The 15,899-nt window shown below is 51.0% G+C and overlaps 1 protein-coding gene across 3 annotated transcripts in view; it reads left to right on the top strand.

Moving 5' to 3' along the window:
• The first annotated feature begins 406 nt into the window (after nt 1-406).
• REEP1 (receptor accessory protein 1) overlaps nt 407-15,899 on the top strand; it is a 103,292-nt gene continuing 87,799 nt past the window's right edge. Inside the window, exon 1 of one of the 3 annotated variants that reach the window (XM_080686505.1) lies at nt 407-651. In XM_080686505.1, coding sequence (XP_080542631.1) covers nt 620-651 — 32 coding nt within the window. In that variant the 5' untranslated portion in view covers nt 407-619. The remainder of the gene's footprint in view (nt 652-15,899) is intronic. The other 2 variants (XM_080686506.1, XM_080686504.1) reach the window with 2 other exon arrangements.

A 15,899-nucleotide genomic window follows, 5' to 3' on the forward strand; every position in this document is an offset into this window, starting at 1 on the left:
AATGGTGGTGGCAGTGAGTCTGTAGGCAGAGACTGGATCAGGTAGGGACTCAAACATTTTCATTAGGGGAGATATATGCCCAGATGTGGGGGCAGATGGGAAGGGTAGGTGTAAGCCCCTCTGGAGGCTAGCGCTGTATCTGAGGAAGGGATGCCTGAATTCCAACCGGAACAGGTAGACAGATTCCCAAGGTCCAGGTCCACGCCTCCGTTTCCCCACCATAGCACTGAGGGTGGGGCGACAGCCAGCTCTCTGCCCAGCCAGCGGGGCCACCTCAGGGTTCCACTCGAGCGGTTGGTGCCCAGGGTGCACGGAGGAACTGCCCGAGACCAGCGGCGGGCCGGGGCGAACGGGCGGGGCGGGTCAAGCTGGTGCCCGACCCGCTCGCCGCCCAATCGCCGCGGGCCCCCCGAGCCCCAGGGGCTGGGGCCGCCGCAACGTGCCGCGGCTGCGCCGACGCGCGGGCGCAGGGCAGCGGGCGAGCGCGCTCAGTCTGGCGGCGGCGGCCGTGCGCGAACGGACGTGCCTGCAGCGCCGCAGCCGCCCTGCCGCCCCGGCGCCCTGCCACCCCGCGCCCGCAGCCGCCCGCCCGGGCCGCGCTGCCCGCCCGCCGCCCGCCATGGTGTCATGGATCATCTCCAGGCTCGTGGTGTAAGTGGCCTTCTTCCCCGCGCCCCTTCCTTCCCCTCCTTCTCTGCGCGCGGCCCTCGGCTGCGTCCGCCGGGCGCTGCGGCTATTAATACGCGGCGGCCGCTAATTTTAGCAGGTACAGTAGCGGCCGAGGTCGCCGGCGAGCGGGCGCAGGACGCGACTGCTGCCCTGCCGGCCAGCCGGCCCGGCTCCGGGGACCGCCCGGCGGGGCCGGGAGCGCTGAGGCGCCCTGACGCTTTGTTCCCCCGGCTGGTGGGATTTGCGGAGGCCCCGAATGGGCGCGCCGCGGGGACACGCGTCTCTCCTTTGAGAGAAGTGCTGGCTGGGGTCGCCCGTCGCCGCGCCCCGCGGGCCGCCAGGCTTTTGTCAAACGAAAATGACAGAAAGAGCCCAGATGAGCCTGGGGCGCTGCCTGGAGGGGTCCGCGCGGGGAAGGGTGGAGAGATGGAGGCGGGGCTCCCAGTGGGGTTGAAAACACTCCTTTTTAGGTTTCTCAAATTGACAGCAGCCAAGGCGAGTCCTCCGTGTCCGATTCCTTTGGCGGGGGCATTGAGAGAGGTAGGGACAGACATCTCCAGGCATTTACGGGAAATGTCCAAGTGACAGCCACCTGGGCCGCTGCGAAGGCATCTCCCAGGCCTTCAGAGCAGAGTCATCTGGGGTGAGGCCTGTGTGAAGTCACTGGGTGTGGGCGTGGGGGTCGTTTTACTCTGTCAAGTCCCAGAGCTGAGTAGACATTTGAAGAGCTCCTTCCCTCCTGGATTCTCTCCCCTTTGGAGATAGACATGGCTGTCCCAGGTCTTCTCTTTCCCTACATTCTCGCCGGAGTCAGGACATATTTCGATGCCTGCTCGGTAGAACCAGGGCTGATATTGGTGGTGGTGGTGGGGGGTGGGGGGGGGGCAGACTGGGAGGTGTCCCTCAGGCTTTTCCTTTGTCTGGACTCCCTTGATCAGGCACCATCCTCTCCCTACGTTTGGAAGCATCTCCCATTTGCTGTAGTTCTTGACTGGTTTTCGAAGAAGCAGTCAGGGGCAGCCTTCTGAAGTCTTTCTCAGCATTGTCTCCTGGCCACCATTCTGGGCTTTCCTACCAAAGCCAGAGAGTGTGCCTCAGCCCCAGGTCTCTCCTTCCCTGCAGGCCCCTCCACAGCTGTTGCTACTGCTGGGGGTTTGTGCTGTACCTCGAGGTGGCATGTTAAATATTTAAGAGCTTTCTGTGGGCAGGACTGGCATGAATAATACAGGGAAGAAGCTGGCACGCCTTGCCCCACCTCATGCTTGACCAAAGCCTGCTTTGCCTTCAGGGTGGTAATTGCTCTCCTAAAGGAGTGCTGTGATCTTCATCCTTGCCGGTGGCTTCTGGGCGGTCTTCAGGTGGGGCCAGCGAATGTCAGTCAGCCTGGCTGGGGGCTCACTCTCTGTAGATACTATTGGGCTGGGGAGTGTGGGCTTCTGGTCTGGGGTCATCCATGTGACCATTTTTTATTTTATTCCCGTACCCCCAACTACACAAGGCAATTGAAGGGCTGGAGAGGAAGGTGTATATTTGGGAGGGGTACTGGGGACTTGCTTTTACTTTCTAAAACGAACACACTTCCCAGTGGTAGAGCTTCAGAGACCTTAAATGACTATGAGAACTGCCCCTCAAGTCAGCCTAGGACCCTCTCAAGTGAGAGTTTGTGGGGTTCGGATTGTTATTCCCACTGTCAACTCCAGAAGGTCAGAGATATCACCTGTCCCCCAGTCCCTAGTTATCCATAGAAATCCAACATGGCGTGTCAGTGGGGAATTAGTAAAACCACTTTAGCTCTGGTCAGTAGCTAAGTGGTTAGAGCTCTGGCCCACGTATAGAAGGGTTTTGGGTTTGATTCCCTGTCAAGGGCACGTACCTGGGTTGTAGGTTCGATAGGGAGGCAACTGGTTGATGTGTCTCTTTCTCTCTCTATTGCTCCCTCCCTTCCACTCTCAAGATCAATGGAAAAAATAGCCTCCATGAGCATTAACAACAACAAAAACCACTTTCATAAGCAGTAGCTATTTCTTGTAAATAATACCTGTTCATTATAGGAAAATTAGAAAATAACTCAGAGATAGCTAATGATCATTTTGAGAGGTATAATGTTCAAGATCTTTTTCTCTATGTATATATGTACATTATATTTGAAGGAAATCATGGACTTAGCCTAAATTTCACCATACTTCTTAGCAAGGAGTAGGAATACTGCATTAGGAGCCACAAAACCCTTGGTTCAAATCCCAGTCCTGCTTCTTGCCAACAAATTGCAATTTACAAGAGATCCTAGTTCACAGGCTAGTCTACCTGATGTTTCTGTGCAAAGATTTCAATGACATAATATATATAAATGGCCAAGCACCACGAAGAGCAGTAAATAAATGATGATTTCTTCTTCCTGCCCTGCCTGGTACCTAAGAGGGTGTAAGAGTTCTGGAAGGGGCTCTGACCGGTTTGACTAAGTGCATAGAGCATCAGCCTGTGGACTGAAATGTCCCAGGTTCGATTCTGGTCAAGGGCACGTGCCCAGGTTGGGGCTCGATCTCCAGTGTGGGGCATGCAGGAGGCAGCTGATCAATGATTCTCATCATTGATTCTCTCTCTCTCCCTCTCCCTTCCTCTCTGAAAAATAAAATAAAAGAGTTCTGGAGGGGGCTCTCTGACTTAATCTATTCCTGTGGTTTTCTTTTTTTCTTTTTTTTTTTTTAGAGTAAATATGTTTATTCAGTTTTTTTTTAATTTTAATAAATCTTTATTCAGATTATTACAATTGTTTCTCCTTTTTCCCCCCATAGCTCCCCTCCACCCAGTTCCCACCCACCTTCTGCCCTTACCTCCCCCCCACTGTCCTCATCCATAGGTGTATGATTTTTGTCCAGTCTCTTCCTGAACGCCCCCATACCCCTTTCCCCCTGAGAATTATCAGTCTACTCCCTTTCTATGCCCCTGATTCTATTATATTCACCAGATTATTCTGTTCCTCAGCTTTTTAATGCACTTGATTTTTAGGTTCACTTGTTGAGAGATATGTATTTGTTGTTCATAATTTTTATCTTTACTTTTTTCTTCTTCCTCTTCTTTAAGAATACCTTTCAGCATTTCATATAATACTGGTTTGGTGGTGATGAACTCCTTTAGCTTTTTCTTATCTGTGAAGCTCTTTATCTGCCCTTCAATTCTGAATGATAGCTTTGCTGGGTAGAGTAATCTTGGTTGTAGGTTCTTGCTATTCATCACATTGAAAATTTCTTGCCACTCCCATCTGGCCTGCATAGTTTCTGTTGAGAAATCAGCTGACAGTCGTATGGGTGCTCCCTTGTAAGTAACTAACTGTTTTTCTCTTGCTGCTTTTAATATTCTCTCTTTGTCTTTTGCTCTTGGCATTTTAATTATGATGTGTCTTGGTGTGGTCCTCTTTGGATTCCTTTTGTTTGGGGTTCTGTGGGCTTCCTGGACTTGTAAGTCTATTTCTTTCACCAGGTGGGGGAAGTTTTCGGTCATTATTTCTTCAAATAGGTTTTCAGTATCTTGCTCTCTCTCTTCTTCTGGCACCCCCATAATTCTGATGTTGGTACGCTTGAAGTTGTCCCAGAGTCTTCTTACACTATCTTCAACTTTTTGGATTTTTTTTTTGCTTTTTGCTTTTTCGGTTGAGTGTTTTTTGCTTCTTCGTATTTCAATTCTTTGACTTGATTTTTGTGTTCCTCTTGTCTGTTTTTGGGTCTCTATAATATTTTTTATTTCAGTCAGTGTATGTTTAATTTCTAGTTGGTCCTTTTTCATATCTTCGAGGGTCTCGTTATATTTATCGGCCTTTTCTAGGATATTCTTGAGAAGCCTTATAACCGTGGTTTTGAATTCTATATCCAGTTGTTTGTTTTCCTCCATTTCTTTCGTTTGTGATCTGATTCTTTGATGCCGCATTTTCACTGCTTCCCTGAGTTGGTAAGGTAGATTTGTGTGCTAGGTTTCCAATATGGCCCAGTGGGTCTGCCTCCCCAGTTAACCTGAGGTGGACACTCTTGGTGCACCCCTTTGTGGACTGTGTGTACAGCCTTGTTGTAATTAAGTCTTTATTGTTGTTGGTATCACTGGGAAGAATTGACCTCCAGGCCAGTTGGCTGTAAGGATCAGCTGTGTCTATGCTGGGAGAAGTTCGGTGCTGGAGACAGCCTTATAGGATTAGACTTGCCAAATTGCAATAGCCTCTGTGCTCAGCTTGGATGGGGTGGAGTCTCAGTCTTGGCTTCCTGTCAGCCTTGCCCTTGCGCGCACGTGTGCGCCTTCAGACCTCTGCCTTCCTGGCTCCCGAGTCTCCGCCCGAGAGTCCAGAATCCCCCCACAAGAACGTGGGTCCCCAGGGGCTCGCCTGGAACTGGGGTTCAGTGCAGTCAGAACTGGGGCTCAGTGCAGTCAGGAGCCTCTGACTCCCTTCCACTAGGGAAAGCCTGTGGCAACCTCCGCAGCCTTTGTGCGCACTGGCACGCGCGCGCTTTCAGTCCTCCGCCTTCCCCGGCTCCCGAGTCTCCACCCGAGAGTCCAGATTCCCCCCACAAGAGCATGGGTCCCCAGGGGCTCGCCCGGAACTGGGGTTCAGTGCAGTCAGAACTGGGGTTCAGTGCGGTCGGGGGCTTTCTTCCCCCTTCCGCCAGAGAAAGTCAGCCAGGCTCTCAGCCACCCTTCCTCTCTGCGCGCACAAAGACCCTTTGCCGTACCTCCAATTCTCTGTGGGCTTTTCTCTTTCCTTCTAGTTGTAGAATTTTCACTCAGCCAGGTTTCCTGTGGTTCTGGATGGTGTCCGTTCTGTCTTTTAGTTGTAGTTTTGAAATTGTTGTGCGAGGCAGCAGTTTAGGTGCTTACCTATGCCGCCATCTTGGTTTTTCCTCTATTCCTGTGGTTTTCAAACTGGCTTTCCTGAGGGCACCCAGATCTGGGCTCCCCAGCCCTAAGTCAGCACACGCAACTCCCCTTTTGTTTTATATATTGGGGTTTTAGATAAAATAGAACATGCAGAGTATACGGGTTTTACTACTAATAAAACCCATTGCTCCTGTCCTCCCCTCTCATCTGTAAAACTGCAGAGGGAATGTGCCTTGCCCAAGGACATGAGGTTAGCTGGTAAAGAAACAGGCTCTGGAGTTTTGGTCCGATACCCTCTCTGCTTCTGTCCGGCTTGACTGTGGCCCTAAAAATTGATCTCTTTCAAGCTCCCACAACCTCTGGTATGAAGCGCTATGATTTTTGTTCACAAGCCCCATTTTCTATAGCAATTTTTTCATGGTTTTATAAGCCTCTGTCACATCAAAGAACATTTCAGGAAGACCTAGTACTATGTTCTGAGGATGGAGAGGAGTCTTCCTTCTAACCAGAGGCCTCAGGACGAGCTGATGGCACCTAGGGACAGCCAGCTGGTGCTGTGGAATCTGTGTTACCATTGGCTGTGAGTGTTTTTAGGTCAGTGATTGTGGCTCATTTCCCTCTCCAACCTGTTGCCCCCTTACAAGGGTCTTTTTTGAAGTACCTAGCACCTGAGTGCACTCCGAAAAGGGTGGTTGTGTTGAAGGAAATCAGAGGTCCTGGGCTAAGCAGATGAGTCTGCCTGCATTATCCCCAGGAGATGTAAGTCAATAGAAATACCCCTGGAATATTTTTTCCATTGATTTTTAGAGAAAGTAGGAGAGAGAGGGGAGGGGGAGAAAGAGAAAACATCTACATGAGAGAGGCACGTCGACTGGTTGCCTCACGTATGTGCCCCAGTCACTGCACCCATGGTATGTGCTCTTGACTGGGAGCTGAACCCTCGACCATTCAATCCCTGGCTGACACTCTAACCACTGAGCAAACCAGCCAGGGCAATATTTTCTCTTTACAAACAACTCAAGACCTAGGCAGGAAAGAATTTCCACTGGGGAGAGTATGTTCATGTGCACTGGAGGGGCACACAGAGGTTGCCCTGTGCCTTCTTGGGAGAATGCTCTGTTTTAAAGCATTTATTCCAAAGAGTAAGTGTTGCCTCATTGTCTCCAGACAGAATTTTGACTGATGGCCAGAATGTTAGATCCAGAGCATCCCACCATTGCTGGGGTCAGTGGACAAAAACCTCCATGTTACTCCATGGGGGAAAAAGAGAGTCCTACTTCAATAAATTTTCTAAATAACTGATAGGTGTGCAGAAAAAAACCTTATTTCCACATTAACATATTTTTTTTTAATGTTAGTTTTTAGAAAGTACAGTGTGATATTTAAAATAGAATCTTATTTTGTGGCTGAAAATTTGGCCAATGCTGGGACTGTGATTGAAATATGAAGTCGGTGGGTCAGCGATGCACAAGTGGGGTGGACTGGAAGGAATGTGGGTCATCCCCAAGATGTTCCCCAACTGTTGCAAAACAAGTAGGAAAGAAGAGAAAAACCATAAATTCTTAAATGTAAGCTTGCCTTTCCTTGGGGCCTGCTTTTAAAAAGTGGAATGCAGAAAAATGATCCTGTTAATGGAGGGTTCAGGCTGGTTGAGGAGTTATTTCCTGGCACTGTGTTGTGATACAGGGCAGGAGCTGGGTAAATATTTAAATTTAATTGTAAGAGGAAAGATGCTGGGCTGGAAGCATATTTGGGTTCTATCCCTAGCGCTGGTCTTAGTGTTGGCCAGCACTACCTTGGAGGTCTTCTTCTTCTTTTTTTTTTTTTTAAATATATTTTATTGATTTTTTACAGAGAGGAAGGGAGAGGGATAGAGAGGTAGAAACATCGACGAGAGAGAAACATTGATCAGCTGCCTCCTGCACACCCCCTACTGGGGATGTGCCCGCAACCAAGGTACATGCCCTTGACTGGAATCGAACCTGGGACCCTTGAGTCCGCAGGCCGACGCTCTATCCAGATCTCCAGAAGGGCTGGAGATCTTCTTGAGACATTAGCTTTAAGAGCAGTGCTCCTGCGGACCCTTTGCCCCCCCACTAGCTGGCCCAGTGCTCCATGTTTATTTATAAGCAGGAGTATCCTCAAGGAAGTGAAAAATACCAGCTTAGGTTTCGCTGCTCTTCTTTTGGCTGTTTATTATGTGGTGGGAGGAAGAGCACTGGGAAGAATGAGAGAAGGGTGTCAGGCCCTCGGTTGCCACCTAGTGAGTCTGTCACTTTGTGTTGTATTTGTGTGTTTTCCTAGGGGGTTCAAGGGGCTGGGGCAAGGGAAGACTAGTAGTCACTGTATATGGTGGTACCAAAGATGAGCCACACACATGCCCATCCAGTTACCAGGATTCTTGGTGTCTGTGGGAATTTTTCTGAGAACCAACAAGAGCTAAGGGCGTTTGTAATGGGTCTATGGGGATGTTTTCTTTTCACTTCTGGACATGGGAAGGACTTGATGGAATGGAAGATGGGTAGTTATATACATACTAGAGGCCCAGTGCACGAAATTCGTGCACAGGGGGTGTGTGTCCCTCAGCCCAGCCTGCACCCTCTCCAATCTGGGACCCCTCAAGGGATGTCCGACTGCCCGTTTAGGCCCGATCCCGGTAGGATCGGGCCTAAACGGGCAGTCGGACATCCCTCTCACAATCCAGGACTGCTGGCTCCCAACTGCTCGCCTGCCTGCCTTCCTGATTGCCCCTAACCCCTTCTGCCTGCCAGCCTGATCACCCCCTAACCACTCCACTGCCAACCTGATTGATGCCTAACTGCTCCCCTGCCAGCCTGATTGCCCCTAACTGCCCTCCCCTGCAGGCCTGGTCGCCCCCCAACTGCTCTCTCCTGCAGGCCTGGGTCCCCCCTAACTGCCCTCCCCTGCAGGCCTGGTCACCCCTAACTGCCCTCCCCTGTAGGCCTGGTCACCCCCAACTGCCCTCCCCTGCAGGCTTGATCGCCTCCAACTGCCCTCCCTTGCAGGCCTGGTCCGTCCCAACTGCCCTTCCCTGCTGGCCAACTGTGGCAGCCATCTTTGACCACATTGGGGCAGCCATCTTGTGTGTTGGAGTGATGGTCAATTTGCATATTACTCTTTCATTAGATAGGATCTCTTCTGTTTATGAGAATTATGTATAGGAATGCCTCAGAGATATTGTGGGCGTGGTCCAGCCCACTGCAATAAAATGAGTATCACCACAAAGCAAGTTACAATCTTTTTGCTCAACAAAGTGAAGCACAATAAACACGTAGGCTTGCATTTATTTAGGTAAAAAGAAATAAAAGTAAGTCGTGATAAGGAAAAATGAGCAAATCATAAGAAGGCATGTATGGAAAAATCATAGAGGTGGTGCATGCATGAAGGGTGAAAGCACTGCATTATAACCTCCCATATTTCTATTTCACATGCAGGCATAATCCCTGGGGGTGAGTGTAATAGTGAGGAGATAAAGGAGTGGGTGAATCTGTTGAGACATCCTGGGAGAGCTGTCCCTGGGCCATCAAAGCCATCTTGGGTGGATGGGGGTGAGCAGTTCAGACTGGCCCCACTGACCCAGCAATAAACGAGCACACAGTTAATGTGTGTATAACTGTGCCCCATCAGGTCTGGTTTGCAGAATCTGAGTGAAGTCTCCTCAAGGCCAGAATGTGTAACTCCCCACCTCTTTCCCGTGACTGTGGGCCTGGGGCATTACACTCAGGGGCCCTTCAGGAATGCCAGGCCAGCAACTCTGCAGAGCAGCAGGCGAGGTCTGGGGTTTCAGTGCATCCTGAGTGTTCATGGGGCCACACTCCCCTGTGGGCTCCAGTGAGCCACCTGCCAGGGTGCACCTGCAGGTAGGTATGACTGCAGAAAGCTCTAGGAGGCTGAGTTTTAGCCTGGGGATACCTCTTCCTCTGTAGCACATGGCTCCTGCTGCTCTGGGTGTGTGCGGGAGGGGCAGGAATAGGGAATTTCACAGAGTGGATCAAAAGGAAAGAGATGGGCCCAGCTGCTATAGCTCAGTGGTTGAGCATTGAATCAGGAGGTCATGATTCGATTCCTGCTGGGGTTGCAGGCTCAATCCCCAGCGTGGGGTGTGCAGGAGGTAGCCGATTAATGATTCTTTCTCATCATTGATGTTTCTATCTTTCTATCTCTCTCCCTTTCTCTCTAAAGTCAATTAAAAAAAAAAAAAAAAAAAGGAAAGAGTGTGGCAAGGCAGCAGTGTCAGGGGAAATGCCCATTCCTTCCTCTGCACCTGAGGCCTCCTGGGCAGCTTCGGGTGAGGAAATTTGAGAAGAGCAGATTGGGTTTGCTCCCCTTGTTCTCATGGCAGCACCCCCAGGGCCCATACTGGTTCTCACCTGGCACTATCAGCTGTTGGAAAAGTAGAAGTGATTGTTTCTCTTCTCCCCCCATCATCCCCACCCTTGTCCTTTCAATCCCTTCCTAGTTCGCGCAAGTCACCAAGCTGTGGGGTCCTTCCCGCCTGAACTTTTCTTGAAGCAGAGCACCCAGACAGTCTTTAGAGGGAGGTGTGTCTGCTATCATAACATAGGTCACCACTGCAGGGATTATGAGTGTGCATGAGGGGCAGGGCCTTTGAGAATCAGAGGACGCCCCTCCTCTGCCATACTCAATGGAATGGGAAGGGAAGGAGGTGTGGGGATCTGTGAGATGTCACTCTTACTCTACTCCAGCTTCCAGGAGATGGTGGCCAGGCCGCAGGAGGGCTGAGTATGAAAAAGAGGGAAGCTGAGACCCCAGTAGGGAGTTTCCAACCGTAAAAAGGATCCCCAGGTCCCACAAGTAACCTCAAAGCGAAAGGTATCATACCTAGAAACACTAGAGGCCTGAACAGTGAGGTCAGAGACAACTGTGATGAATGGGAGTAGAGACCCTTCTCTGATTCTTAGGGCTCTATATTAGCATTCTGGAGGGCCATGACCCCCCGCAGGTGCAGTGCCCAACAGTGTCCATGGGGCATCTTACAAGAAGGACTAGGTCTTGGAGTTAGAATTGGAGTTGGTTTAAAGAAAATGAAGTTAGCAGACTGAGATTCATACACATTGTATTTGATTGTGTAGCTTCCTCTTTTCTACCTCAGCCCTCTTAAAAGTGGACTATCATTTGTATAAACAAATATATATATATATATATATATATATATATATATATATATATATATCCTAATTAATCAACTACTTTTTAGAGTAATTCTAGATTCACAACAAGATTGAATGGAAAGCACAGAGAGTTCCCATATACCTCTGCCCCTCACGCCAACTCTACTCTCCACATCCTGCAAGAGTGAGTGGCATGTTTGTTAAAATCCATGAACGTACACTAACTTGCCATTATCACCCAAAGTCCATAGATCACATTAGGATTCACTCTTGTTATATGTTCAATGGGTTTTGACAAATATATAATGAAATGTATTTTCCACTGTCGAACCATCCTATATAATAAAAGGGTAATATGCAAATCAACTGAACAACAGAACAACCGGTCGCTATGACACATAATGACCACCAGGGGCCAGATGCTCAACGCAGGAGCTTCCCCCTGGTGGTCAATGCACTCCCACAGGGGGAGCGCTGCTCAGCCAGAAGCTGGGCTGAGGGCTGGCAAGCGCAGCAGTGCTAGGGACAACCGACTGCGACTTAGGCCCACTCCCCACAGTCAGACATCCCCCAAGGGCCCCTGGACTGCTAAAGGTCACAGGCCAGGCTGAGGGACACCCCCACCTCTGCCCCAAGTGCACAAATGTTGTGCATCAGGCCTCTAGTACAGAATAATTTCACTGCCTCAAAAGTCTTCGGTGCTTTGCCTACTCTCCCCTCCCCACACCACCACTCCCCTTGTAACCACATATCTTTTTACTGTCTCCTAGTTTTACCATTTCCAAAATGTCATATAGTCAGAATCACACAATATGAAGGCTTTTCAGATTTGCTTCTTTCTCTTAGTATATGCATTTAAGTTTCTTCCATGTGTTTTTAAGGTTGATAATTTATTTCTTTTTAGTACTAAATAATATTCCATTGTCTGGATGTGCCACAGTTTATTTGCACATTCACCTATGAAAAGACATCTTGGTTGCTTCCATTTGGGCAATTATGAATAAACTAGTGGCCCGGTGCACGAAATTAATGCACATTAGAAGGGGATTAATTAGAGGAAATAATTTAATATTGGTATTTGCCCTTTCTCTATAATAGAAGTGTCAGAGATGAAAGAAAATTAGTAAAATGTATATGAAAACCTTCCTCCTGTCAGAGTCTGGGGCGCACCATGGGATCCAGAGTCAAGTCCCCCCCACCCACATGCACCTCAAAATCGCATGAGACCCAGACCTGGCCGCCCCCCGCCCCCCGCCATTGTGCTAGATCCAGACCTGGCTAGTCCCACCCTTGTCAAGCCCCGCCAGGCAGGGGACATAGCTTCAGGTCCCCTGGCCTGGCGCCAGGATGGGGGGCATGGCCTGAGGTACCCCAGCCCAGACCGGGGCGGGGGATGTGCCTTGAGGTCTCCCGTGAAGCCCCGCTGGGTGGGGGTCATGGCCTGAGGTCCCCCATCAAGCCCCACCAGGCAGGGGGGTGCAGCCTCCCGTCCCCCGGCCCAGCACTGGGATGGGGGCACAGCCTCATGTCCCCCATCAAGCCCTGCTGGGCGGAGGGCGCAGCCTGAGGTCCCCTGTCAAGACCAGCCAGGCAGGGGGTGCAGCCTCAGGTCCCCTGGCCCTGTGCTGGGTTGGGGGTGTGGCCTGAAGTCCCCTGTCAAGTCCCACCTGATGGGGAGCACGACCTGAGGTCCCCCGGCCTGGCGCTGGGGCAGGGAGAGCAGCCTGAGGTCCCCTAGCCCAGCACCAGGGTGGGAAGCGCACCTTGAGGTCCCCTGTCAAGCCCCGCAGGGTGGGGGGCGTGGCCTCAGGTCTCCTGGCCTGGTGCCAAGGCAGGAGGTGCGGCCTGAGGTTCCCCAGCCTGATGCCAGGGTGGGGGACACAGCCTAAAGTCCCCTATCAAGCCCTGCCAGGTGGGGGGTGTGGCCTGAGGTCTCCTATCAAGCCCCATGGGTGCAAGGGAGGGCTTAGCCTCAGGTCTCGGCTGATTGCTCATTAAGGCTCCTTAAGGGAACTTGGACTCAGCTGTGGGTGCAGCCATCTTTGTGAAGGAGTGATGGTCAATTTGCATATTACTCTTTTAGTAGATAGGAGGACTAGAGGCCCGGTGCATGGATTTGTGCACCAGTGGAGCCCCTCGGCCTGGCCTGTGGGGATCCGGCTAAAACCAGCAGTCCAATATCCCGGATTGTAAGAGGGCACAGGCCAGGCAGAGGGACCCCACTGGTGCATGATCAGGCCGGGAAGGGACCACAGGAGGGCTCCAGGGCGTGTCGGGCCCATCTCGCCCAGTCCCAATCGGCTGGACCCGAGCAGCAAGCTAACCTACCGGTTGGACACTTAGCATATTAGGCTTCTAAATGAGGTACTTCTCTTGAGTACCTCATTTATTTGATATCAAAGATACTATAAATTGTGCACCTGATCAGTTTTCCCCTTTGCACTGGCTGATAGAAAGCTCAGGGCAAATAGGTGGTTGATCTCCAGCAAAAGTCTAGAATACTTCTGGTACCCATTTGAGATACAAATACACTGAGTGGCCCAATTATTATGCGTTCAGAGATCATAATAATCTGGCCACTCAGTGTATATAGATAGCTTGTTCTGAACTTTCACATCTCATCTGTCTTAACACAGAAGAACATTGTTTTCCCTTTTGGTTTTTCAGTCATACCCAGGGGCTTTCCTGGGATTACAGAGAAAAAAGAAATACAGATAAAGGACCAAATATCTGGCACACAATAAGGGTGTCTGAAGGAATCTTGACAAGTAATCTGGTATAATAGGCCTTCAAGCATGGAGTGCCTACTTAGACCAGGGATGGCAAGTGAGTTTCATCTCTCATGATTGGGAGGAGGCTACCTCGGACACTATCTTGAGGAGGAGGAGGAAGCTGGGTTGGGCTCTCCAGGGAATGAGTACCTTGAGTGATTCGTGTATGGAAGATGGTCATGGGGGTACACATGTTGGTTCAATAGTTGCTCTCCCAGACTTAGCCTGCTCCCAGTTAGAGGAGGTCTGTGCTTCTGGCAGAGCTCTATGCACTTCCCGAAATTGGTAAACAGAGAGCAGCATCCTTTACCTGAGTTAACACCTCCTCCTGACTTTCACTCCCACCAGGCCTTATTCATCACCTGGCAGCTCTAAGCGAAAGGTGCCTCCTTGATGCCAGCACAGGGCATCTAGTCTGCCTCTTTTAAGACACTCCCGCACATACCCCATTTTCCCTTTTTCCTTTGCCTTTCACCAATCACAGCTCAGTGGAAGTCTTCCTTGGTTTTGTCTTGTGTAGTAATGCATTCACATCCTTTCTACCTCCTTGTATGGGTCCTCAGATGGTACTTTGGGCTTCAAAATTAGTTTCCCATTTCCTTCTGGTAACATACCCCATCCTGCCTCCTGCCACTCAGCCAAAGGAGTGGCACATGACCCAGGCCTGGCTACACATTTCTCTGGGCACAGAGATTGGTCCAGAGGTGGATATGTGGCCCAAACTGAGTCACTAGATCTTTCTTGATTTGAAGCTGGGAGAGGATAGCTTTGCCTACAGAGCCCAGAACTGAAAAGGTGTGAAGGTGGGGTTGCTGGTGGCTAAATGCCCTGGCACATGGAGAAGGCCTGTAGACAAAAGAGATGAGTACGACAAAGCAGAGATAAACAGATGAGAGATGGGCAGAGAGAGAAGAAAGCTGGCACAAGTCTTGATTCTAGCTACTCAGGCCCCAGTTCTTGCCACTTCTCCTTTGATGCCTTGAGCTGTTCCATATTCTAGAAGGAAAGCCTTGAGTAGTGCTTATATTATTAAATACTAGCCTGGTGCATGAAATTTGTGCACGGGGGTGGGGGGTGGTGTCCCTCATCCCAGCCTACACCCTCTCCAATCTGGGACCCCTTGAGGGATGTCCGACCGCCCAATGGGATCGGGCCTACACAGGCAGTTGGAGATCCCTCTCACAATCTAGGACTGCTGGCTCCCAACCTCTCGCCTGCCTCTGCCTGATTGCCCCTAACCACTTCTGCCTGCCAGCCTGATCACCCCCTAACCACTCCACTGATAGCTGATCGACGCCTAACTGCTCCCCGGCCAGCCTGATTGCCCCTAACTGCTCTCCCCTGCCGGCCTGGTCACCTTAACTGCCCTTCCCTGCTGGCCTGGCCACCCCAACAATCCTCCCCTGCAGGCCTGGTCCCCCCAACTGCCCTCCCCTGCAGGCCTGGGTCCCCTGCAACTGTCCTCCCCTGCAGGCCTGGTCCTTCCCAATGGCCCTCCCCTGCAGGACTGGTCTTCCCCAATTGCCCTCCTCTGCTTGCCTGGTCACCCCTAACTGCCCTCCTCTGCTGGCCTGATTGCCCACAACTGCCCCCTCTGCAGACCTGGTCTCCCCCAACTACCCTCCTCTGCTGGCCCAATCAACCCTAACTGCCCTCCCTGCTGGCCTGATCACCCACAACTTCCCTCCCCTGCAGGCCTGGTCCCCCCCAATGGCCCTCCCCTGCAGGCCTGGTCCCCCCCAGCTGCCCTCCTCTGCTGGCCTGGTCACCCCTAACTGCCCTCCTTGCTGGGCTGATTGCCCACAACTGCCCTTCTCTGCTGGCCCAGTCACCCCTAACTGCCCTCCCTGCTGGCCTGATAGCCTACAACTTCCCTCCCCTACAGGCCTGATCCCCCCACCTGCCCTCCCCTTCAGGCCTGGTCACCCCCAACTGCCCTCCCCTGCAGGCTTGATCGCCCCCGACTGCCCTCCCTTGCAGGCCTGGTCCCTCCCAACTGCCCTCTCCTGCTGGCCATCTTGTGGTGGCCATCTTGTGTCCACATGGGGGCAGCCATCTTTGACCAATGGGGGCAGCCATCTTGTGTGTTGGAGTGATGGTCAATTTGCATATTACTCTTTTATTAGATAGAATGTATTATAGTGGTGAGAATGGACTGGGTTATGCTGCAGTAACAACTCCCAAATCCCAGTGACTGAAGACAGCAAAGGTTTATTTCTTTTTTGTTGTTGTTATTGTTTTTAAAAATATTTTTATTGATTTCAGAGAGGAAGAGGGAGGGAGAAGAGATAGAAACATCAATGATGAGAGAGAATCATTGATTGACTGCCTCCTGCATGCCCCCTGCACTGGGGATCAAGCCTGCAATCTGGGCATGTTCCCTAACCAGGAATTGAACCATGACCTCCTGGTTCATGGGTCAACATTCAACCATGGAGTCACACCAGCT

Source organism: Plecotus auritus, assembly GCF_963455305.1.
Source record: "Plecotus auritus genome assembly, chromosome: 8".
Classification (NCBI taxonomy): Eukaryota; Metazoa; Chordata; class Mammalia; order Chiroptera; family Vespertilionidae; genus Plecotus; species Plecotus auritus.